Source organism: Delphinapterus leucas, chromosome 16, assembly GCF_059928025.1.
Source record: "Delphinapterus leucas isolate spDelLeu-1000000601 "Yukka" chromosome 16, BTC_Dleu_Yukka2, whole genome shotgun sequence".
Classification (NCBI taxonomy): domain Eukaryota; kingdom Metazoa; phylum Chordata; class Mammalia; order Artiodactyla; family Monodontidae; genus Delphinapterus; species Delphinapterus leucas.
Genome location: NC_143144.1, coordinates 36,954,432 through 36,981,715, shown reverse-complemented (window position 1 = coordinate 36,981,715; position 27,284 = coordinate 36,954,432). Strand labels below are relative to the sequence as shown.

At 37.1% G+C, this 27,284-nt stretch overlaps 1 protein-coding gene across 9 annotated transcripts in view; it reads right to left on the bottom strand.

Moving 5' to 3' along the window:
- Nucleotides 1-10,119: 10,119 nt before the first annotated feature.
- The window catches only part of CCSER2 (coiled-coil serine rich protein 2), a 167,603-nt gene continuing 150,438 nt past the window's right edge, over nucleotides 10,120-27,284 (bottom strand). For all 9 annotated transcript variants that reach the window (XM_089897782.1, XM_089897786.1, XM_022562477.3 and 6 more), the window contains one exon: nucleotides 10,120-14,882. In XM_089897782.1, coding sequence (XP_089753908.1) covers nucleotides 14,064-14,882 — 819 coding nt within the window. In that variant the 3' untranslated portion in view covers nucleotides 10,120-14,063. The remainder of the gene's footprint in view (nucleotides 14,883-27,284) is intronic.

The following is a 27,284-nucleotide window of genomic DNA, read 5'->3' as shown; positions in this document are numbered from 1 at the left end:
CAGGAATGATGGAGTGCCCTCCAAGAGCCAGCCACCTTCCTGGCACCAAAGCTGTGTCCTCTACAGGCTACTAGAGTCTTTAGATCTATCCCCCAAATTCAGACTTACCAAAGAGCCAAGGCCCCACAGTGAATCCTGTGCACCTCAGCAGGAGGCTTCTCATCATTCCCTGCCCTCCTTCCAGCCCCAGGTGGAGGCCTCCTGCACATCTGGCTCCCCTAATGTGGAAACTCATACTTAAGGAGAAGTTACTGTGTGGGAGGCACACACACCCCTCCGATAACTCCGGTGGGCACTGGTCCTACCTAATCTTATCTAAGATGGAGTATGCCCTTAAATGCATTAGGAGTAGACCGGAAAGTTTGAAGAAGCCCATCCAGGCAAGTTGCCATCACATTTTGGCCAGTCTGCTCAGGGTACATGGAAGAGGTTGATGCCATCTTTTGGATTTTGCCAGAGATTCCTGTTGTCCTCCAACAGCACTCTAAAGAAATTTTGCTTCATTTAGTCATTATGCAGAGCATGGCACACTGGAATCTGTTGACATTCACTTGACGTGACTGTGAGGGTTTGTTACTGATTGGGTAGTCAGAGAAAAGCCACTGAAACTTCTGGGAAATTGACTCAATATTGTAACACATTATGTGGAAAAAAATGGAATCACAGTAATGATGAGCTCAGTTATGTGATTGGAGACTTGTGGTACCTTCATGGTTGAAAGTGTGTGTACTTGGATGCACTTGGGATTTTTTATAATTTACAAAAACGTTATGCTCTCATCTCCCTGACTCTAGCCTTTTCAAAACCCAGAGGAAATCTGCAGAGATTGGCCTCTTAAAGCCATAACCAATGCAAAAGCAAATCAGAGTGTGCCTTAGAGGGTGGAGTCTAAACCCTGGCCCCTGGACCTAGACCCTGAAGAGGACTCACCAATATACACCTGGAGACTGAAGAATATTTTACAAAGGAGAGACCTACTTCAGGTACATGGGGTTGTTCATTTTGGACTTCAGAAAAACAGACCTGCTTTCTGCTTCTTCCTCTCCTGCTGTTGGCAATACACCCACCCCACCCCCCCATCCCAGGACTATTTATACACATATAGAGAACCAGATGTCCCAACTGACAGAGCAAAGTTGTTTGAGACTACTGAATATTTTAGTCAAATTCTCCAACTCGAACCCAGCTTTGGTATGGTTCGTATCAGGGTCTTGCAAATCCCCTCTGGAGCCAGCCTGTATTTGGAAGACAAAGACAAGTATTCTTCTCTTGATAGCACAGAAGATTCTTAAGAGTCCTGGGCATCACAGGGCAACCACACTGCCAAGTCCACCTGCTCTCTGGTAGGAGCCAGGAAGAGGAGGGTAAATGGTCTGGACCAGCACTAACAGAAATGCAATGCTAGCCACATATGTGATTTTAAATTTATTTAAGGACACATTTAAAAATTGTAAAAGAAATAAATGAAATTAATTTTAATGACATATTTTATTAAACCCAATATGAAAAAATTTATTCCAAATGTAATGAGTATAAAAATTATTAGTGAGATATTCTATATGAAATCCGGATTTTATACTTACAGGACATCTCAGTTCAGACTAGCCACATTTCAAGAGCTCAGTAGCAATATGTGGCTCACAGCCACTTTACTGGACTGTTCAGGTCTAAAGTTCATTTCTGCGAGTTCACGACACAACTGAGCACCGTCATTGTCATTCTCCAAAGTCCAAACCAGTCCAAAGCAGTGCTGCTTCTGAAATATAACTGGGCCAAAAGTACCAAACCTGTGGGCATGGGGGCCTGTAAGATCTAGTGCATAGGAGATTGGTTCAAGATGGCAGAGTAGAAGGACGTGCTCTCACTCCCGCTAGTGGGAGCACCAGAATCACAACTAACTGCTGAACAATCATCAACAGGAAGACACTGGAACTCACCAAAAAAGATACCCCACATCCAAAGACAAAGGAGAAGCCACAATGAGACGGTAGGAGGGGCGCAATCACAATCAAATCAAATCCCATAACTGCTGGGTGGGTGACTCACAAACTGGAGAACACTTATACCACAGAAGTCCACCCACTGGAGGGACGGTTCTGAGCCCCACGTCAGGCTTCCCAACCTGGGGGTCTGGCAACAGGAGAAGGAATTCCTAGAGAATCAGACTTTGAAGCCTAGTGGGATTTGATTGCAGGACTTCGACAGGACTGGGGGAAACAGAGACTCCACTCTTGGAGGGCACACACAAAGTAGTGTGCACATGGGGACCCAGGGGAACGAGCGGTGATGCCGGGGGAGACTGAACGAGACCAACCTGCTAGTGTTGGATGGTCTCCTGCAGAGGCAGAGGGTGGCTCTGTTTCACTGTGAGGGCAAGGTCACTGGCAGCAGAAGTTCTGGGAGGTACTCCTTTGCATGAGCCCTCCCAGAGTCTGCCATTAGCCCCCCAAAGAGCCCCAGAAGCCTCCAGGGTTGGGTCGCCTCAGGCCAAACAACCAACAAGGAGGGAACCCAGCCCCACCCATCAGCAGACAAGTGGATTAAAGTTTTACTGAGCTCTGCCAACCAGAGCAATACCCAGCTCTACCCACCACCCGTCCCTCCCATCAGGAAAATTGCACAAGCCTCTTAGATAGCCTCATCCACCAGAAGGCAGACAGCAGAAGCAAGAACTACAATCCTGCAGCCTGTGGAACAAAAACCACATTCACAGAAAGATAGACAACATGAACAGGAAGAGGACTATGTACCAGATGAAGGAACAAGATAAAACCCCAGAAAAACAACTAAATGGAGAGAGGCACCCTTCCAGAAAAAGAATTCAGAATAACGACAGTGAAGATGATCCAGGACCTCAGAAAAAGAATGGAGGCAAAGATCAAGAAGATGCAAGAAGTGTTTAACAAAGACCTAGAAAAATTAAAGAACAAACAAACAGAGATGAACAATACAATAACTGAAATGAAAGATACTAGAAGGAATCAATAGCAGAATAACTGAGGCAGAAGAACGGGTAAGTGACCAGAAGTCAGAATGGTGGAATTCACTGCTGCAGAACAGAATAAAGAAAAAAGAATGAAAAGAAATGAAGACAGCCTAAGAGACTTCTAGAAAAACATTAAACGCAACAACACTCGCGTTATAGGGGTCCCAGAAGGAGAAGAGAGAAAGGACCCATGAAAATATTTGAAGACATTATAGTTGAAAACTTCCCTAACACGGGAAAGGAAATAGCCACCCAAGTCCAGGAAGTGCAGAGAGTCCCACACTGGATAAACTCAAGGTGAAACACACCGAGACACATACTAATCAAATTGGCAAAAATTAAAGACAAAGAAAAATTTTTGAAAGCAGCAAGGGAAAAATAACATACAAGGTAACATCCATAAGGATAACAGGTGATTTCTCAGCAGAAACTCTACAAGCCAGAAGGGAGTGGCATTACATATTTAAAGTGATGAAAGGGAAGAACCTACAACCAAGATTACTCTACCTGGCAAGGATCTCATTCAGATTCGATGGAGAAATCAAAAGCTTTACAGACAAGCAAAAGCTAAGAGAATTCAGCACCACCAAACCAGCTCTACAACAAATGCTAAAGCAACTTCTCTAAGGGGAAAACACAAGAGAAGAAAAGGACCTACAAAAACACACCCAAAAAAATCAAGAAAATGGTCATAGGAACACACATATCGATAATTACCTTAAACATGAATGGATTAGATGCTTCAACCGAAACACACAGGCTCGCTGAATGGATACAAAAACAAGACCCATATATATGCTGTCTAAAAGAGACCCACTTCAAACCTAGGGACACATACAGACTGAAAGTGAGGGGATGGAAAAAGATATTCTATGCAAATGGAAATCAAAATAAAGCTGGAGTAGCAATACTCATATCAGATAAAATAGACTTTAAAATAAAGAATGTTACAAGAGACAAGGAAGGACACTACATAATGATCAAGGGATCAATTCAAGAAAAAGATATAACAATTATAAATATATATGCACCAAACATAGCAGCACCTCAATACATAAGGCAACTGCTAACAGCTATAAAAGAGGAAATTTACAGTAACACAATAATAGTGGGGGGCTATAACACCTCACTTACAACAATGGACAGATCATCCAAACAGAAAATTAATAAGGAAACAAGCTTTAAATGACACAAAAGACCAGGTAGATTTAATTGATATTGATAGGACATTCCATCCAAAAACAGCAGATTACACTTTCTTCTCAAGTGCCCATGGAACATTCTCCAGGATAGATCACATCTGGGGTCACAAATCAAGCCTCAGAAATTTAAGAAATTTAAAATCATATCAAGCATATTTTCTGACCACAATGCTATGAGATTAGAAATCAATTACAAGGAAAAAAACATAAAAAACACAAATACATGGAGGCTAAACAATACGTTACTAAATAACCAATGGATCACTGAAGAAATCAAAGAGGAAATCGAAGAATACCTAGAGACAAATGACAATGAACACAAGATGATCCAAAACCTATGGGATGCAGCAAAAGCAGTTCTAAGAGGGAAGTTTATAGCAATACAAGCGTACCTCAAGAAACAACAAAAATCTCAAATAAACAATCTAACCTTACACCTAAAAGAAACAGAGAAAGAAGAACAAACAAAACCCAAAGTTAGTAGAAGGAAAGAAATCATAAAGATCAGAGCAGAAATAAATGAAATATAAACAAATCAATAGCCAAGATCAATAAAACTAAAAGCTGGTTCTTTGAGAAGATAAACAAAATTGATAAACCATTAGCCAGACTCAACAAGAAAAAGAGAGAGAGGACTCAAATCAATAAAATTAGAAATGAAAAAGAAGAAGTTACAACGAATACCGCAGAAATACAAAGCATCCTAAAAGACTACTACAAGCAACTCTATGCCAATAAAATAGACAACCTGGAAGAAATGGACAAATTCTTAGAAAGGTATAACCTTCCAAGACTGAACCAGGAAGAAATAGAAAATATGAACAGACCAATCACAAGTAATGAAATTGAAACTGTGATGAAAAATCTTCCACAAATAAAAGTCCAGGATTAGATGGTCTAACAGGTGAATTCTATCAAACTTTTAGAGAAGAGCTAATACCCATCCTTCTCAAACTCTTCCAAAAAATTGCAGAGGAAGGAACACTCCCAAACTCATTCCATGGGGCCACCATCATGCTGACACCAAAACCAGACAAAGATACTACAAAAAAAGAAAATTAGAGACCAATTATCACTGACGAATATAGATGCAAAAATCCTCAACAAAATACTAGCAAACAGAAGCCAACAACACATTAAAAGGATCATACACCATGATCAAGTGGGATTTATCCCAGGGAGCAAGGATTCTTCAATATATGCAAATCAATCAATGTGATACACCATATGAACAAACTGAAGAATAAAAACTATATGATCATCTCAATAGATGCAGAAAAAGCTTTTGACAAAATTCGACACCGATTTATGATAAAAACTCTGCAGAAAGTGGGCATAGAGGGAACGTACCTCAACATAATAAAGGCCATATACGACAAAGCCACAGCAAACATCATTCTCAATGGTGAAAAACTGAAAGCATTTCCTCTAAGATCAGGAACAAGACAAGGATGTCCACTCTCGCCACTATTATTCAACACAGTTTTGGAAGTCCTAGCCATGGCAATCACAGAAGAAAAAGAAATAAAAGGAATACAAATTGGAAAAGGTGAAGTAAAACTGTCACTGTTTGCAGATGACATGATACTATACATAGAGAATCCTAAAGATGCCACTGGAAAACTACTAGAGCTAACCAATGAATTCAGTAAAGTTTCAGGATACAAAATTAATGCACAGAAATCTCTTGCATTCCTATACACTAATGATGAAAAATCTGAAAGAGAAATTAAGGAAACACTCCCATTTACCACTGTAACAAAAAGAATAAAACACCTATGATTAAACCTACCTAGGGAGACAAAAGACTTGTATGCAGAAAACTGTAAGACACTGATGAAAAAATTAAAGATGACACAAATAGATGGAGAGATATACCATGTTCTTGTATTGGAAGAATCAATATTGTGAAAATGACTATACTACCCAAAGCAATCTACAGATTCAATGCAATCCCTGTCAAATTACCAATGGCATTTTTTACAGAACTAGAATTTCACAATTTGTATGGAGACACTAAAGATCCCGAATAGCCAAAGCAGTCTTGAGAGAAAGAAACGGAGCTGGAGGAATCAAACTCCCTGACTTCAGACTATACTACAAAGCTACAGTAATCAAGACAATATTTTACTGGCACAAAAACAGAAATATAGATCAAGGGAACAGGATAGAAAGCCCAGAGATAAGCCCACACACCTATGGTCAACTAATCTATGACAAAGTAGGCAAGGATATACAATGGAGAAAAGACAGCCTCTTCAATAAGTGGTGCTGGGAAAACTGGACAGCTACATGTAAAAGAATGAAATTAGAACACTCCCTAACACCATACACAAAAATAAACTCAAAATGGATTAGAGACCTAAATGTAAGACTGGACACTGTAAAACTCTTAGAGGAAAACAGGAAGAACACTCTTTGACATAAATCACAGCAAGATCTGTTTTGATCCACCTCCTAGAGTAATGGAAATAAAAACAAAAATAAACAAATGGGACCTAATGAAACTTAAAAGCTTTTGCAAAGCAAAGGAAACTACAAACAAGACGAAAAGACAACCCTCAGAATGGGAGAAAATATTTGCAAATGAATCAATGGACAAAGGATTAATCTCCAAAATATATAAACAGCTCATGCAGCTCAATATTAAAAAAACAAACAACCCAATCCAAAAATGGGCAGAAGGCCTAAATAGACATTTCTCCAAAGAAGACATACAGATGGCCAAGAAGCACATGAAAAGCTACTCAACATCACTAATTATTAGAGAAATGCAAATCAAAACTACAATGAGATATCACCTCACACCAGTTAGAATGGGCATCATCAGAAAATCTACAAACCACAAATGCTGGAGAGGGTGTGGAGAAAAGGGAACCCTCTTGCACTGCTGGTAGGAACGTAAATTGATACAGCCACTATGGAGAACAGTATGGAGGTCCCTTAAAAAACTAAAGATAGAATTACCATATGACCCAGCAATCCCACTACTGGGCATGTACCCAGAGAAAACCATAATTCAAAAAGACACATGCACCCCAGTGTTCATTGCAGCACTATTTACAATAGCCAAGTCATGGAAGCAACCTAAATGCCCATCGACAGACGAATGGATAAGATGATGTGGTACATACATACAATGGAATATTACTCAGCCATAAAAAGGAACGAAATTGGGTCATTTGTAGAGATGTGGATGAATCTAGAGACTGTCATACAGAGTGAAGTAAGTCAGAAAGAGAAAAACAAATATCGTATATTAACGCATATATGTGTAACCTAAAAAAATGGTACAGATGAACCAGTTTGCAGGGCAGAAATTGAGACACAGATGTAGAGAACAAATGTATGTACACCAAGGGGGGAAAGCGGCGGGGGTGGGGGTGTGTGATGAATTGGGAGATTGGGATTGACAAGTATACACTGATGTGTATAAAATTGATGACTAATAAGAACCTGCTGTATAAAAAAATAAATAAAATTAAATTTAAAAAAAAGATCTAGTGGATAGTTTGCTAAAGCCTTCACAGTGCATTCCCATCCCAGGAGTGACTGCCTGCGGAGAGTAGAAGGTTGAGTCAGGGCTCCTATATAAACAGGCACACCTGTTCTACTGAGACTCTATGCTGGCTTTTCCAGGTAAATGAATGTCCACACTGAGGGAACCTCCAGCATTTTTAGTGCTGTTGTTGTTGAATTGCTAATGAAGTCCAAGACCAGTAAATCTCTTGTGATGTACTGATCTACTTTTTTTCTGGCAGTGATAAAAATGGAACACATATAAGTTCCCCTCTTTGCCTTGGCTGCCAGGAAACTCAGAACCAAGTCTGCTCTCAGTTAAAAGATATTGCCTCCACCATTACCATGTAGTTGTTGTCCCTTCACTCTTATTTTAATGCTTTGGGGATTTTGCAGGGTTTCTGTCTTCTGAAATATTAAGCAGCTTTGAAGTCTTTTGGAAACGGGTAAGGCAGTGTACGTGTAAGGATGTTTCCAAATTTTACCACTAGATGGCAGCATAATTCAATAAAAATATATTGGCTTCAGTCCCACCCCCGCCCCCACCCCCACCCTCCCGAACCAATTCTGCTAGTTAAATAAGTGTGTGACTTTGGGCAAGTGACTTTTAACACCCTGAGTCTCAGTTTTATCACATGAGAAAGGAAGGGCTGTTGTGAAAATGAACTGAGATGAAATATACCTTGGGAAGAGGTAATGGCCTTGTGATTAAATTGCATGGACCCTGAACCAGATGGCCTCGTTTCCAATTCTATTATGTCACTTAATAGCTGTGAAATTTTAGGCAGCTTATTTAACTTCTCTGAGCCTTACCTTCCTCTCTGTAAAACGGAGATACTGCTGCCTGCTTCATAGGATTGCTGCTAGAATTAAAAGAGTAGCACAGGGCTTCCCTGGTGGCGCAGTGGTTGACAGTCCGCCTGCCGATGCAGGGGACGCGGGCTCGTGTCCCGGTCCGGGAGGATTCCACGTGCCGTGGAGCGGCTGGGGCCCGTGAGCCATGGCCGCTGAGCCTGCGCGTCCGGAGCCTGTACTCCACAGCGGGAAAGGACAACAGTGAGAGGCCCGCGTTCCGCAGAAAAAAAAAAAAAGGGTAGCACAGAGTGCTTAGAATAACTGGCACGTATAGGACACCAAGGGTTATTAGCTATCATGACTGTAATGGACACATACAGTACGTATCAGAGTACTTGTCACTGCACTTTTTTATAAACTAAGGTTTGTGTTACTATGCCTGTTAGTATCTAAGATGTTTGAAATGGGACCTCCATTTGGCCCACAGGCTCTTCTGTGTGTGAGGCTGTAGGATTGACTGCTGGCCCTGCTTCTGTAACACGACACTGCCATAACCCTATTAACAGGACACTGTGAATTAAAACTGCTACCTCAGTGGCTGGGCCCCTGGAAGCAAGACATCTATGGGCTGAAGTCAGCAAGGGAAAGCGGCTTAAGATAGCTGAGAAACCTCAAAACTAAATCTTGACCAAATCACCTATGGAAGAGAATGCAGAATACTTAAGACTATCCAGTACAGCTAAGAAAGGCGTTCTTGAATAAAATCAGATTATAAAAGGCCAGGTTTTCAAAGGGAAATAAAGAACTGTAACCAAGAAAGGCACACAGAAGCAAAGATGAGAATAGCGCAAGGGAATTAAAGCCCAGAATGAAATGAAAGGAGTGGAGAGGAGTTTTACTGTTATCCCAACAAGATGATGAACTGGATGAGAGGGTATTAAAAGCCACCTGTGGGTTCTTCAGCTCCAGGAGGCAGAGACCACGCAGCCTTCCTCTCTGCCCACCCAGCAGCCAGTACAATGATGGCATACGTAAGATACCCAGCAAAATTACTTAAACCCGATCATCACAAGAAGTTAGAACTTCTACTTGTTTTCTCTGTTGGGGAAGAAAAAGATTTTCAGAATGGAAAATGTGGGGAAAAAAACATAATGGGAAACAAATGACTGCACTTGATGAAAGACTAAAAAGGAAAACTTTTGAGTTAATTTAAGAGAATACTTGCTAACAACTCAGAGGGCCTTAAAGCTGATATAGGTGTCTTAAGACATGGTAAATGCCATTATCACATTTATTACTAATAAAATTTCATTCACTCTTTTTCTGGCATTTATGGAACCATTTTCGGTAATGTGATATATCACTGAAGCAACTTCAAATATCCTATTATATAAAGTCTATCACATATAGCTAAACTGGAAAATAAAATAAATTATAAATTCCCTATTCCTTTTACTCAATCAGGGATGGAAGTGTGGTGTGTATGCTGAAGGGAGTGTGTGAAATGATACAGAGTTTGAAAAAAAATCAACGAAATGAATATTTTAGATCTTTGTGGAAAAAAGGTTATGAGAGAAAGTACACTGTGGACGTCAGTGTTGAGAAGGACAAGGAAACTTTTATAATTATGAACTTTATTTTTATTTACTATGCCAACATTTTCAGGAAAGAGACTTTACATCCAGTTTTTATAATTCATTTTACAAGCAAATTCTAATATACAGTATTTACTCTGAACTGGTTTTTTAAATCGGTGGGAAAAACAATACTGCAGACATTAAAGATCGTGGTGTTTCTGATTTTAGTCAGCAGTGACTTAAGAGATTTTAAATTCTTAGGGACAGTATTATTTTGTTACGGCAATGCTTTCCCAAGGAGAAAGTGGGTAGCTTTCCCCCAACGAAGTTAAAACATATGATGTATCTTTAACAGCATAGTTGTAGACTGGTGCTCACCATCATAATCATTTACCCAAACATACTCTTTCAATTGCTGCAGCAGAAAAATTGAAGGGAGGTGTAGAAAGAAAATTTTTAAATATAATTCAGGCATCAGAATTAAGAAAAACAGCAAGGCCATCATCCCCAAGGAAAAACATCAGGTATCTGTATTACAGCTATAATTAATGTTCAAATGTGTGCATAAGCATGCAAACATAACCACCCCAACTAATTCATAAACACAAAAACTATTATGTAAGATTGACAGTAAACTGAAACTATGCTGCAGTCTTACTGCTCTTCACTGCAAGCCTATTTGATGATTCCAAATTGCATCCTCAGTGCCCTAGAGGCCAGGAAACCATCATGACAACTCTGCTCAGAAATGAAGAGTGCATCTCTGTGTCTGTTACACCATCCATGCTACAGGAAGATTTAGAAGTGACAGCTCTAGGGGAACCATGTTCTCTCTGATGCATCTGAGTAAAATACTTAAGGGGACAATGAAACATTCAAAGAACTTAGTGCTTTAATGGAAAAAGTGACATGCTTAGAATACAACTGTGAAAGGCTGTACTTTGAACAGCAACAATTATAGAGAAATTCATTTCAACAAAGAAAGCCACACCCAATAGGAGGCATTTCGATACTTCAGGCACAACTCCAAGCAGTTAAGCTCATTTAAAGTGCAAATCTGATATTTTCTTTCATATTCAGATTTTTACTTGTTAAAATACTTAGTAAAGTTCCCTAACATCTATATAAATACGATGAACAGTAGTCTATACGCCTGAAAATATTGCACAAATTAAAATGAGACTCCAAAAGAAAAATGCTAGAGGGTCTCAGTTATTAGAAACATTCTAAATGATATTACTATACAATCCTTTAATGCCTTAAACTCATCTGCACCTGTACTGATTAACTCCTTAGCCAAGCTGTCTTTAAGGAATTTTATATGCACCCCATTAACAGCCAAATGTATAATTCTACATACTCTATTTCCTCTTTCACCAACGTGAAACTTAACCAATGCCCATAAGACTTCTTCCTCGGGATTTAGAATTCATACACTGCCACCATCTTCACCGAAATCACAAGAACCAAGGAAAAGAGTGATCTGAGTTCCTGTGCAGGGGGATTTGGCACAGAGTTGACTTACAGAAGCACTAAAGAGAGATCGAGCCAAATGTGAGTGAGCTCTGGTTATTCAGGTGAGCTACAGCCTCACCTCATTTCTGACTTAACATTTACTAAGGAGCAGACTAGCATAATATTCTTGCAGTTTTTAAAGAAAACTGCAGGCAAATACTTTGTTGTTTCATGCAAGCATCCTAGATTTTTTCTCTTAAATGTAATAGTATGCTTCATAATTATATTAATGAGTCTTCTGCCAAGACTAAGGCTCAACAAAGGTACAGAGAAATTGAACTGATGGATTAATATTTCTGCAAATTCATCAGGGATAAAAAATAGAGCAGGAAAAGGATTAGAATAAACATATTGCAGGAGTCAACATTTTTAATAAAGACATTTCCCTCAGACTAGGGGGTTAAAAATAAAGTAAAAATTTAAAAATTTCCCCCTAAAGATAAAGGCCTACTTGTTAATAATGTTTCACAAGAGTTTATATAATTTCTAAATAAACCAAGACCTACTAATCAGTATGTTTTACTTTAGGGAAACACCCCATTTGCAATATCTGAGATCAGTTTTCTTTCTCCTTCAAAATAAAAACCACATGTACCCACTTACAGCTTCAGCTATTACTGCTTGTCCCTATGAAGAAAAAAGAGCCTTCCTGATATGTCTCATCGCTTAGCATAGTAACAGTATCTGGACTATGTGAAAAACTTTCTCAACTTTAGTGCTTCTCTGGCAGAAGTGCTGTCAGATGAGAGTATGATACTAGATTTGTGTTGCTCACCTCTTACCAAATCCAAGAATCGCTGATATCTGGTGAACGGCAAATTCATTCGAATGGTTCCTTATAGGTAAGGAAAGACTGCATCAAATGGTAGTAAACACCTCTTTTCAAATTTCCGCTAGAGTACTTGCTGTGTTGTTCCTCTAAAATGGGGCGATGTACATTTTTTTAAAGGGATCCCTAGGAATTTGAGTGACTGATTTTTTGGCCATAAACCCTTTTGATAAATTTTTGGTCAGCTGATCACAACAAAGATTGACATTGTAAATACTATCTGTGTGAAAGACGTTAAGTCTAACAAAAGCAGCAACAGTTGAACAGCCTAGAGATGCCATGATTTGGGAGAACAGGAGGGCAAATTTACTGAACCACCTGACAAGCGGCCTGCAGCATAATTAGGTTAATGCATATGGTCCCTTGGCAGTTCCACAGCCACCTTCTTAGCACATTAAAATAAATAAACATATTGCCATTGAAATATCTTTTAATAGAACATAATTTCCCCTTTCTAATTTTATTTTTCTTCACAAATCTACTTTCAAGAAATTGTCATTCAAACATACACCAACATAAAAGGGAAACCTGGAAAACTCAAAAAAACACAGCTATTATGAATTCTGGTTTTCTCAAGATAGTCTTACTTAAATTTATAATTATACTCAAAATACTTTAACTCGCTTTGCTATAGAAAATAGTTTTAAATCCCTATATATGGGATATTTATATCCCATCAAAGTTCTGTGCAAACATTTCAAGTCCATTATTCCAGTCTTCGGATATTAGCAGAAAGTCAATAAATATAAACATTGCAATAAAGACTTAATTTAAAATATATACTGTGGAACCTCAAAACAGCTATCATGGATCCATAAGTCGATAGGGTTCAAAATGGAATTACCAGCAAAACTCTAGCACCGACATATGTTACAAATGAATACATCTTTACGTCAGGTTTCAAGATGTATCCTCACTCGAGCTTTCCAAAATTTATTCAATAATAAAAACAAACACAAATGGTGTGTGTGTGTGTGTGTGTGTAAAACAAGATGTTAAAGCAACATATAATTGGTTTATATATATAATATGAAACATTTTTAGCCAGGGGAATTTTCTGGTAAATAAATATTGAGACTATAGCAAAGAAAAATAAAACGTACATAAACTTCCCAATAAAAGCCTGATCTCCTGTATTCATCACAGAGCTTTTGCATAGACCTTTTAAATATACAAATCACTGGCCAGAACTCTACGTACAGACTACCATCTTCCATTATCACCAAATTTTTAGTTATAATAGTAACCATATTCACAGGAGGGATGAGTGAAAAAGGGTGAGGCTGTGACAACCACAATTAATACAGACCTTAAAAGGACTAAATCAGCAAAGCACATTTGTTGCTTGCTAAGTGGAATATTATGAATTTTCTGATGTGCAGAGGGATGGATAACATTAGAGCCTTCTGTAGACCTCTGAATGGGTAAGCAAACTTTTGTGTTTACCTGAGACAAATATGCTCAAATACTATGTACTTCAACCAGGATATAAAATGGAAGAGCCAAACTAGTAGAAGCTTCCACATTTAAATTTTTAGATTTGCAAGCTTTCAATGGAACCTCCATCACAGTAGCAAACTGCACATAAAGCTATTACAGGCTGTGTTTTAAAAAAACAAATTGGCAGGTGATGGCTATGCTTAATGTATCTTTGGTTTAGGAAGACGAGAATATTGATTAGAGGCCAAACAATCCCCAGAATTCAAATTGTCATTAGGATTCTGCATGATTTCTTTTCTTCTTGTTAGTGGCCTTGGGATGCTTGTCTTGGCCTGGAAGTTTTGAGGCTCTAGTCGGGGGCTGCTTATTTGTTTTTGTTTGAAAGAGCCAGCAGGGGGGCGGAGCTTAGATGCTTTTGGATTTGGATTATTTGCAAGGTTTGTTTGACTAGATGTTGGCTGGAGTTTTGCAGAATTACATGGTGTGATTATTGGTGACTTCTTACAAGTGGGATTCCCACTTGGACACGTTTCAGGAACTGGAGGAGGTACCACAGAATTCAAGATGGATGGCTTAAAAAGCTTCGAGGACTTGGGCTGAGATGTGTAGCCCTCTGGTGAAGACTGATTTCTTCCAACTCTCTTAGCCTGGTCTACTATACTTGACTGGGGAAGTGTCTGAAGAGAAGTGGTTACAAATTGCATGTCACTAATTTGATTATTTGCCAAATGATAAGGCTCTTGAGCATTCATGGTCATGATCAAGTCTGCTTCAGAAGGTGTACTCTTCACCACATCCTTAGTGAATTCTGGGCTTGATGAAAAAGGCCGGTCTTCCAGACCACTGCTGCTTTCTTGTTGCAAGCCGTGTGTAAAGCTTTCATCCAGAGGTGCAACAGCCTGATGTATGCCCTGGATTATGCACTCACTGTGGGCCTCGGTATGTTGTGGCTTTGCTAGTTTTCCCTGGGCGTGGTCTGTGGGTCTGGGAAGGCTGCTGGAAGGCTGTAGTACTTGAGGCTATTAGAATTAAAAACAACATTAGCAACAATTCATTTTAGAAATAACACCCAGAATTAATATAAGTTCCAATTAGGCTGTGTTGGTACTTATTATGTTTTAATATGAGAAGCATGTGGGGGTTTTTCAATTAAAACATAAATTGCAATATTCAAGTAATTCATGAGACACATACAAGAGTGATGATGCAAACAAAAAATGGTACAGGCAGTAAACACTGAACAAGATCCAAAATCAAACAGGAGAAAAGAAAAATATTAAAGTACTGATTTACTGTAAAAAATGATTCCTACCTTAATTGATTCATTAATTATTTAAAACTTTATATATAAGACAGCTTGACAGAATGATAGCAACTATGACCTTCAGAATATTATCCATTTTAAAAGCTTATTTTTTAAGGAAAGCTCTATACCACTTCAATACACTTCATCAGAGGAAGCATTAACTTCAAAGTGTCAGGTGCTGTACCTCTATCAAGGATTAAAATTACCAGCAGATAAACAATTTAGAATGAAGATTATATTCTCAGTTGATGTGAAATTCTAATTACTTAAAAAAAAATAGGTCAACATCTTTAGCTAATGTTAACCTACCTTTAATATTCTTACTGAAAAGTTTCAGAATAAAATGTTTTCACAGCTTATTTGTTCTGTCTCGATGCCATTTGAGGGATCAACCAAGGTTCTCTTATGGCTGATATATGAAAAACAGATTTACCTTCCCCAAGAGCAAATGTCCATTAATAAAACTAAAAATAACCAGCCTTTTGAATGATGTCTGAGATTAAAACAGATTTCAAGTTGCCTGTAACTTGAACTAAAGCTCAGAAGCCTACAAAAGTAAAGTTCTTACGGCTCACATGCCTTGCACACACTTCTCTGGAGCTTACTGTGTGATTATATTCTATACAAATCAGAGGAAACATACAACTTCCATTACTTTGGGGCATTCAGTAAAGAAATATGAATCTTAAAGTTATCTTTCAATGGCCCAAACAGTTAAAAGTTTATGGGGCAGAGCCTATTGGTCATATCATGATACAGGAATAGCTGCTCTAAATGTTTACACACACACACACACACACACACACACACCCCTCATATATACGTTCTATTAAATAATGTGGGCGAAAATGTCAAAAAATTTGGCAAAGGGCTTTGAAACATGAATGTTTTTAAAAGACCATATTTTACTAATAATTTTTTTACTATGCTAATCCACAAACAAATCTACACAGTATCTCTAATTTCCCCAAAAGAAAGGGTGAATCTATTTATGTTGCATCATTTGTATTTTGCTCCTTTTTTCACCTCCTTGACCAGCACTGGACAATGGCTACCAGAGTCAGAAATCAGGGATTAGATTATGGAGGGGTTACAAGTTACTGAGAACAAAGGTCACCAACTCATGGAGGGATGGTTGGTCGTGATGGCATGGGGTTGACTTGCTACTTATAATAATAATAAACATCAGGAAAATGACTACTCAAAGTTAGTCCATGCAGAATATGTTACATTAAAATTTTATCTTAGAATATTTAAAATAAATAAGTCATGTCAGTTTTTGCTTCAAGATAAATGTCCTAGTTAAAGTCACTGGGCATTTTCACAATATATCACCATAGAGATGATTTAGAGGTACTAAAATCATCAAGGAATTTATTCAAGACTCTCCTTGGGATTCCCTAGAAAAAACTGGCCATGCCAAAGTGGTATATTCTTTAGAAAGATCAGTAAAAATATAAAGCAGGGCCCTATTAAGCAAACCAAAATCTACCTAAGGGAAAAAAAAAAGCAACCAAGGAGGAGAAAAGTGCAACATTAAACGGTTAATTGAATGGGGATCTGTTTTCCCTTTTTACCTCTTTTCACCTTTAAAAACAATAAGATAGTCTAGTCTCGAATTAAAAATCTTAAAACAATTTAAGACCTTTGAAAATATCAGTGACAATCTAAATAAATGATTTTATTGTAATATGTCTATTGCCCATAAGGAAAAAAACGGTATAAATATGCACTACCAGCTCAAATCATACAGGTATAATTTTCTAAGTAAGATTAAACTGATTATTAAGATAATCAAGCCTCCAGAAAAGGGGCACTATGAACTGTAGATAAATTATCCATGTGCATTGTTCTGATTACTTATATTACCCAAATGACCACTGCTTACCAGAGAACTAAATGGAAATACAGCAGAGTGTCATGTCAGAAAAATGTTCTGCTTGTATTAGAGGCAATAAAGCTCAATAACAAATACTAAAGAACTAGAAAATAATCAGGTTTTTAAAAAATAATAAAATTTTGAGTCTTTTAACTGAGAGGAGTTAGACTGACCAATTATACAAAAAGTGTCCATACTATCATTTAATTACATTAAATAAATCAGTGGTTTCTAAATGCTGAATAATATAGATTTTATATTTTTATTAAAAGTTTATTTTAAATAAAAATTTAATTTCCCTATCCCAAAATAAATGTCTTATTTTATTATTTATTTGACAACTAGTTTGTAAATCGATTCTGCTACTTGATCTTCTGTCTCTAGAAGATCAAGAAATGACTATAGTGAGGACCAAGGAAAGGCTTACTCCTGATTTGTGGAAGACTGTGTAAAACTGGTTACCCACTAAAGACTGGGTTGTCATTAATTACCTGTTGACAAGTAGAACAACAAGTTGCCTCTTAACATCTAGCAAGCAAAAGCAAAGATGTGTTCGGACAGCTTGCTGCTTGCAGTACAATTCCCCAAATTCTAAACTCTCAGCTGTATATTAACAACTCATCTTGCCCACGTTTACTACTGCACTACCACAGGTGTTTTCAGAATGAATTTTAAATATAAAAAGAAAATTCCCATGTATCAGGGATAATAAGATCAATAGGAAGGAATATCAAAACCATTCATTCATTTAAAAAATGTCTGATATATCATGCACTGTAGTAGGTGTAGGAAAATAGGAACCTGAACACAATGCTGTTCCTGTGGTTGAGAGGCCTCATAAGAAAGAGTCAAGTAGACAAATGATGAGACCATGTCTCAAGCATAACAAAATGTAGAAGCAAGAAGAAAATATATGCCTGATTAGAGAGGTCACAGAAGGCATCCAAGAATTGCAAACATCTGAACTGAGTTTTAAGATGAGTAGGAGTTTGCCAAGAAGACAAGAAGGGAAGAACATTCAGGGTAAAGGGCCAGTACATGCAAAACACAAAGGCAAAAAAAAAAGAACATAATTATGTTCTAGTAACTTCAAATTGTTTGAATTGGCAAGCACAATGTTGGTAGGAAAGTGTAGGCAAGGGCCAACTCATAAAGGAACTCGCATCAGGCCAAATAGTTCTGACTCTGTACAGTAGATGATGGGAGACATTGATGAATTTTAAGCAGAGGAATTGTAAGACCCAATGTGTATTTTAGAATGTCACTCTGGTGGGATCAGTGAGGAATGTAACAGTAGGGGATGAGACTGTTAAGCATAACACCCAGGTAGTACGCCACTGCTAACAGCAAAAGTGATAAATTATAAGGGTTTAAAATTAGGATATAGGAAAAAAAACTGGAAATGATTGAAAGAGTTTTGAAGGAGATAGAGAAATTTAAGATGAGTTCAGGTTTCCGGCTTCGAAGATGAAAGACGAGGTATTGCCCTGTATCAAAAAAAGACCTCTGGGGAAGTTGCCCACCAGCCCATTCATTACATAGCTTCAGCCGCCCACAAGACTCAGAGGGCAAAAGGAATTCCCCCACTACTGCAGGGACCTCTGGAAACTCTCTGTAGTCACAAATTCGTAGAGCTTTAGTACTCCAACCTTGCAACTTGTAGAAAGGTTGGTTACTAAAGCTTAGAAATGTGGATCCATTCCTAGACTGAAAGAACTCAGGGCTTCTAACTGGACTCAGCAACTTCAAGTCTTACTTTAGTAGTTGAATACATATACTTCAGCACACTATTCTGAGAATTCTCAGATGCAATGGCTGCAGATGTTAAGGTCAAGAGTGCCAGCAATAGGCACTACTGGGTAATTATGCAAGGGATTGATAGGCATCTTCAATGATAACCTTAAATGTCTATTCTGTGCTGCTTACAAAGATAACCAGAGACTATGCGCTTCTTAAGGCATGTACCACGCTTTATTCATTTTTTGTTGTTGTAGTTGGTATCCTCAGTATTTGGCACACAGCAGGGATTAAATATGTATTTACTAGATAATAAATAAATGAATGAGTATTGGTAAGTGGTATATTCCAGCACGGCTTCTTTGGTAACAGACTAGCAAAATGATACTCCCCTATTAGGTCAATGATGCAGCACTAATTTAAACGAGTCTTAATAACTGATGGAAAAGAAATCTTATAATTAAAAAACTGTTTTCTCTAAATAAGTTTGGGGTCAGCTTAATGATTCATGTTTAGAAGCATAGCATGAAGGATTCATTACATGTTAGCTTGAACACAGCACCTCCCATTATGACCTGCACCTCCCATAATGATCCACCAGCTACGCCAGAGATGTTTTTTAGTTGGGAGACTTGACATTTCTGGATGAAATATGTTAGGGAAACTGTCTTAACAAGCATTCAACTATTTTCCATTTCTAATTCTAATAATTAAAAATGATTATAACATGTAAAACACTTAGGATAGAACCTCCCAGAGCACATCAAAATTGCTCAGTAAATGTCACTCACGATTATGAAAAGGTGTGAAAATGATTAATTCAAGCCATTGTCCTTTTGTAACTACATCTTGGGGGGGCGGGGAAGCAACTTCTATAATAGTATTATAATAAACTAGTTGCTACAGATTGCAAGGTTTCTAGGCTCCAAATACATATCTCAATAATGTCAGTCATATCTAAATGTTTTAAATCCACAGGAGGCATATCTGATATGACACAGAAGTCAAGATTCCTCAAGTGTCCTCCTGGAGATAAACTAGAGCTAGGACATGCAAGGCACTTTAACGTTTAGAGAAAATTTACATGTGGCTACATGAAGGAGCTAGTACAACACAGTACTGAATCACTGAGCTTTGGAAGTCAGACTGATCTGGATTTGAGTTCTGGCTCTATCTCTATCAGTGAGATATTGGGTAAATTATCTTACTACTCTGAGATGGAATTTTGTAACTTGTAAAATGAGGATAATAGTGCCTACACCTCATTGAATTGTTGTAAATCACAAATGATAACATGCATATAAAGTGCTTAGTATTATGCCTGACACATTACAAATACTTGAGAAATATTATACTCTAGACTGTAAAAGAAGGGTTTCCCTTCTTTCCAATGGTAGACAACCAAACTCTACGCTCACATGCATAATCTCTAGTTATCACAAGACCCTAGGTGGAAGGTACTATCTTCTTTTTGTAAATGAGTAAACTGAGGTTAAATGAAATTAAGTAGAATCTCCAAATTCACAGACTTTAGTAAATGGCAAAGCCAGAATTTGAACTGACAGAGAATTTAAAATGCAGCACTAAAATTTTATTATTCTTTGATATTTGGGTTAAGTCCAATGAGTTCACAGACTTTCAGAATATGCAGTATAGCCAGATGATTGTTTTAAAAACTCAAAAAGACAGATTCAATACCAACATTCAGGTATTAACTTTCCTAGATAATGTCCTATTTCCTTCTTAGCTGATCTGTCCTACAGAGGATAACTCTCAGACACCAAATTCAAGCCACATGGTGAAGCAGTATTTCCAGGGAAAAGTGGTTCCAAGAGACCCCCTGGAGGAAATATACTGAACACAAGGAAATGCAAATTAGCACTCATCACAAAAACTCTTCACCTTCACCATTTCATAGCACTCAAAGATTTCTAGCATTAACATAAGAAAAAATAGTCATATCTGTAAACATACAAAGGAAGTTTCTGTAAACATTCTTGTTCTAAAGTCACCAATAGTAAGACAGCAGCTAGAAATATCAAGTCCTGATGGAGTAAAAATATGTCAAAGTGTGTAAGGTAGAAAACAGAAAATGTTCATAAAAATGCTATTGCATAACAGACACAGGAATGACCTAATATTATTTTCTTGATACATACAGGTTTATTATCATTATTAAATACATTTCAAAGGTTAAAAGGAAGATGGTAATGGAGCCATTGGTAACATGCCTGTAACTTCATGCAGGCTCTGACATGCATCATGCAAACTGGGGGGGAAAAAGTTACAATGAAGAAGGTGGTAGGAAAAAATCTGAAATTGTACTGTACCACGCTTTGTCAGAGAAGTAATGGACTAACTTCTCAACTCCTTGCCAATGGCATAATGGGAGAGCAGAGACAAGAAAAAGACAGGACAGTGGTGTCAGAGACCACATACAACACCAAGGAATTGCCATGACTGGGTAGCAGCCAACGGTATTTGCTTTTCTTTTGTTGTATTTTTCTAGGACTTATTATTTTAATATATTTCTATAAAATGAAAACATATTCTTAATAGATTTATACTTTCTTGCTGAAGTGGTTTGCAAGTTAATACAAATATTCATATCCACAGAACAGTGTATATAATCTTCTTACCCTTAAAAGGAATCACTTGAAGAATCTTACCAAATAAAATACTGAAAAGAATTTTGACACAATTAATATTCATACTCCAAAGATCTAAAAAGGTTTAGCTGCATGTAATCCCTTATAAAGGAAGTAGAAATTATTTTTAATAATTTCAGTCTTGCATATTATAAATACAACTGAATGTTAGTTTACTTTTAACTGCTGCTGCATTAAAGACCAATAAAAGAATAATCTGATTTTCATGTATGTCTTAAATATAATGTTCTACATTATAAGCAAGGCTCCCCACATCACTATAGAGATGGAAGACAGGACTGGATCCCTAGTATAACTAGAGTCAAAGAATTCTGGTCTATAATTCACATGAACCCAATCAAAGCTTCCAAGGATTCCTGAGGACCAGGAATGCTCTCATTCCCTAGATCTCAGAATAGTGCCTCTAGATCTCAGAGAACTTAGGGAAGATATCTGACTGATAAATATAAATTATAAATAAGCAATTTCTGAAATAAGGAGTTCAATGACTTTTCTAAGTTGATCAGTTAACTGCTTTTAAAAACTATCAACACAACACTGTAAAGCAACTATATACTCCAATACAAATTAATTAAAAATATAAAAACTATGGATGTGAATAATAGTGACTTAAGTATTTACTGCACAGGCATAATTAGTGTGAGATGCTTAATTTTCATGAGTCTATATCTCTAAGACAAAGAACCCATCAGCATCTACCCCTGGGATGGAGAACAGTTCAGGGAAAAAAAAAAAACTAAACTAAATAACATCATAATAGTACAATTCCACTGCTGTGACCAATACGCATGGTATATTTATCCAGAGTAGGATACTGCAGGCACTATGATATGGCAACAAATACAGCTAACAAGACAATCCCACAATCTGCAGAGCAGGCTATAAAAGGCTTATACAGATAACAGCAATTGCTTTGTTTCTCATAATTGCAAGGTGTTGAGAAAGAAACTAACCCATGCCTACGTTTATGGGACGGCCTCCTGGACCATGAGTTTGATGCACATTTCTAGTCAATTAACCAGTGACTAATCTGCACTTGAATTAACTGCAAATATGGACACAGTGCCATATTCTATATCAACCACACTTTTAAAAAAAATAGCTTACTGTAAAATCGAATTGTTCAGTTTTTACTGAGTTACTCTTTTCGACTTCATCAAAAATATTTTATTTTTATGAAAAGTCACTCTCAGAGCTAAATTCTCATTAAAGCACTGACTGATGCTATCTTTACATGTACAATTGATTACAGTCAATTGTAAAGTAAGTAAATTACATGGTGAAGCCAATCAGATTGAGTCACATTAATGTATACCTTATGAACATGTTTGACAGTTTAACAATACACATCAAGCATCTCTAAAAAGCACACACCCTTTAAGAACCATCCTTCTAGTGCTGACACTGATCTAAACACAAGAATAAATTGCACTACAATAGTATCTCTGTTTAATAGGGGAAAATGGAAACAACATCAATGTCAAACAACAGGAAAACATTAAATAAATGATATCATAGTCACATGATAATGTATTATCATGTAGCCATTAAAATGTTTTCAAGAAATATTTACTATATAAAAAATGCTCATATAATACTATGTGAAAAAAAGCAAAACAAAAAATTGGGAAAAAAAATATGAGAGTATCATATGTCCTAACAGAAAGTACTGTTTCATGAATCTTTAATCTGAATATTAAATATACACACACGTATGTCTTGGGTTGTAAATATATAGTTTCATTCAGTAAATATATACTGGGTTATGATGTAAAATGAATTTGTCAAAAAAGGTTTGTGAAACAACCCCTGAAGGTTGTAAGAGGAGGAGGAAAATATAAGGCAATATAATTGCCATTCTTAATATAATTCTGGTGAATACAATTAGTGATTATTATAATATAAATTTAGAAATCAGGCAGCACTGCATCAAGAAACTGCTGGGCTGGATTGGGAGTTTGGGATTACCAATGCAAACTATTATATATAGGATGGATAAACAACAAGGTCCTACTGTATAGCACAGGGAACTATATTCAATATCCTGTGATAAACCATAATAAAAGAGAATATGAAAAAGAATATATGTATGTATAACTGAGTCACTTTGCTGTACAGCAGAAACTAAATACAACATTGTAAATCAACTATACTTCAATAACATTTTTTAAAAAAGAAACTGCTGGGCTTAATATGGCTATTAAGACATAAACATGTATTTGTTACTTTTGTTGCTTAAAAACAACTTTTTTCTTCCAATTTAAGTTACTGTATGTGGAAGCTAAAGGAAGTAAGATTTCTAAATTCTTTCAAGAAAGGTGTTAAACAGAGAATTTCAAGTCTCTTTAGGCATGATAAGAAATAGGTATTATTCCAAGATATACTTTTTGAAAAGTCAGGTATTCCTGAAAGCATATGCTCTGGCAAGAAATGTTATTTGAGATTACCATTAAGGCTGTTACTTGCCAAATGTAATTATTTTTATTAAATTTTCATACTGTGAGGTAGGTTATATATATATATATATATATATATATCATTCCTAATTTTACACAGTTGGAAATTAGAAAGACTAAACCAATGCCAGTTAAGTCAGTTGGACAAAAGCTGAAGTGCCTACTGACAGCAGGAAGCCCTTTGAATGTTTAAATGTAGATATTTTCTGCTAACCTAGGGAAAATTTAATTTGAAACTGGGAGATAAGCATCATCAAGCTGAGACTAGTAATACACCTGAGAAAAGGAATGTAAGTCAAAATTTCCTGAGAAAGTAAAAAAAAAAAAAAAACAGACCAGGATTTTCCTTTTATCTCCATTTTTTTAGAGTTATTCTTAAATTCACCAAGAACATCCTTGGCCACTGCAGCTTTCTGGAGTTACCAGAGCTAAACAGTCCCTGTAAACATTAGTTATTTCACTCTCTGCAATATCTACAACAGGCTCTCTCTTTATGCCTGTTTTATTAGGTCCACTACTCTTACACATTTTAAAAAACAAAACCAAAAACAGACTACCTTACTGAAGACTAATAGCCAAGCTTACCTGGCTTCTGCGTTTACAAAAAAAGGCAGTTCGCTTAAGTTGATGTTCAAGAGGGCATCAGAAAGAACTTATTATTGAAACACGATAATGTAGGAGAACTCTCTCAACTACATACCATCACTTACAGAATTAACCTCTCCAAAATTAAAATCAGCACTAGAAATCACAAACTGACTAAATGTGGAGACAAATATTGTTTCACTGAATACATAGCAGTTTAGTGCAGGAAATGGGGACACCTATTCCAAAACTCTCTGGAAAACTACTGGATGTACTCCCATAATTTCATATCCTTCTCCTTCTCTATATTTTATCGTTATAAAATAATAATCATTATTATTTTACACTCTTTTATATTTTTTTTATACTCCTTCAGGCGTTCTCAGGGTAAATTTAAAACAGTGTAGTAGTTTAAACATATTTCCTTTAAAGGAACCTTCAAAGCTCAATAAGAGCTGTCAAAAAGCTGTGAACAGGGCTTCCCTGGTGGCGCAGTGGTTGAGAGTCCGCCTGCCAATGCAGGGGACGCGGGTTCGTGCCCCGGTCCGGGAAGATCCCACATGCCGCGGAGCAGCTAGGCCCGTGAGCCATGGCTGCTGAGCCTGCACGTCCGGAGCCTGTGCTCTGAAACGGGAGAGGCCACAACAGTGAGAGGCCCACGTACCTCAAAAAAAAAAAAAAGCTGTGAATAAGTCCTCTAGTTAGCACTTTCCACAAACAGAGTTCTACAAGTCTCAATGATCAAGTCTCAGGGCCAGTTCTCTTAGCTGCATAAGCCATGAGAACTTACCCAGGAAAAGACTCCAATGTATATACCTTCTCCTAGGTGGCCAACACATCCAAACTCTGGCGAACCAAACTTTCTTTTTGCTAACTTGGAGATGCAGAGAAAGCAGGTTTGACCTAGAAAAGCTAGAAAGACAGTTCTTGATAGTAGTGCTGAAGGACAGACGGTGCTGCTTCATAGTTGGAAATGAAAAAAATACCTCTGAACCCAAAGGAGAAAGAAGCATTTGGAAATGGAGAGCCAACGATTCAGGTGAGGGATAAGTAATTTCTAAAGCTATACTAATGAGAAACTAGTGAAATGGGTGCTTCTGGGAAACATGTTTTAAAAATAAATCTAAACTATTTGTAATACTGAATAATTAACCTTAAACTCCAATTCCATATTACATGTAGCTGAGAAGGAGAATAGGGGAGAAGAACAGTGGAGAAAAAGAACAGGGACTATAAGGGGGCTTCAGAAAAGTTAAGGTAGGTGCGTAATTTACCTCAATCTGAGGTAAATCTGTCAACCATGCAGTATACTGGCTACAGCTTAAGAATACATTATCATTTGTTGTAATTGCCCTTTGAAATTCAGATTAGTTCACTAGCAATTCAGTATAATTCTTTATGTGCTAGCCATCTTCAAATAGAGGAGAAAGCAACCTAATTGAAGCAAAGGAAGTAAAAAGGAGGATTTACAAAGGTGGTAGGAGATGGGAAAGGAGGAAAAGGGAGGAACGCTTTCACCCAACAAATTAACTTGCTAGTAAATAAACTTGATATAAAAGCCTATGCAAACTCTATTCCATTGTTCTTTAAAAAGTGCAAAAGGGAAGGAAAGGCATAATGATCAAAAAATAAACTTCAAACCTTGTCTCAAATTCACGTTGATACCTTATAATTGACTAATTCAAGAAATAAAGTTTTATTTGAATAAATCACATTTTAAAATTTTAACTGCTTAAAGTTTCCCCCTTTTGGACCTTTGATACTTCACATGACTTTGATAAGAATAATTTATGAAAAAATTGATATGAATCACAAATCGGCAAATCTATGGAGAAGGCATAAAAGTGACTCTGACAACATTTATATCTTTCTCATTAACATTAGCTTTTTTTGGGTGACTTTTCAAAAAAGATAAAATATAACCAACTTACCAGTTATATACTTAAGTACATAATACAAAATAATAAATGCTGTTTTGGAAAGCAGATTTAATGTAAACAAAGATTTTTTTTGAAGTCAAACAATTACTAAATCATTAGAAATGTTAGTAAACCATGCATATTCAAAAGCCATTTCTTCTGTACTGTAAAGCAGCTGATAAATTACAAAGACATATTAGTTATTAAAAAACACTCTTAAAAATGATTTAAAAGATTTTTGTATTAGATGACAGTGAAACACAATCAACACCTTTTGATTAGAAAATATTTAAAGAAATGTGCAATGGTCTAGTAAGCCTGCTCCCTAAACAATATGCATCTGTCCATTATACTACTGCAGATAGTGTATACATTTTTAACATGACTAGGTTTAAAACATTTTTATTCATATATCTCAAGGTCATGAAAATAGAAAATATATTAAAGACAGATGCATGTCAGTAGGTATAGGGTCACTGGCAATAGGTTTAAACGGCATTAGAATGACATTAACTTCAGACAGCTTTCCTAAGGCTCTAAGGAGAAAAGTCTATTTACATGCAGTCAAAGGAAGTATTAATTAAGAGAGGAGAGCCCAGGGAGTGCTGGTTTAGCGTGTGCCTGCAGGTCACTCTGGAGGGAGAGGAGGTGCTGGGGAGGGATAGTCATGCAGAAGGGGAATACCATGAATGGGAAGCCAGAGCAGGATAGGAGTGAGAGACACAGACTCACTCTGTCTGCGGTGCGGTGGAACAGTCCGTGGGATGCCTTGGAAGGAGCCCTGCCAAGGAGAGAAGGAGGGGGCAGAATACCCACCCTGTGCAGAGAGAGATGGGGGTAGGGAGGTATAATAAAAAAGGGAACCAAAAA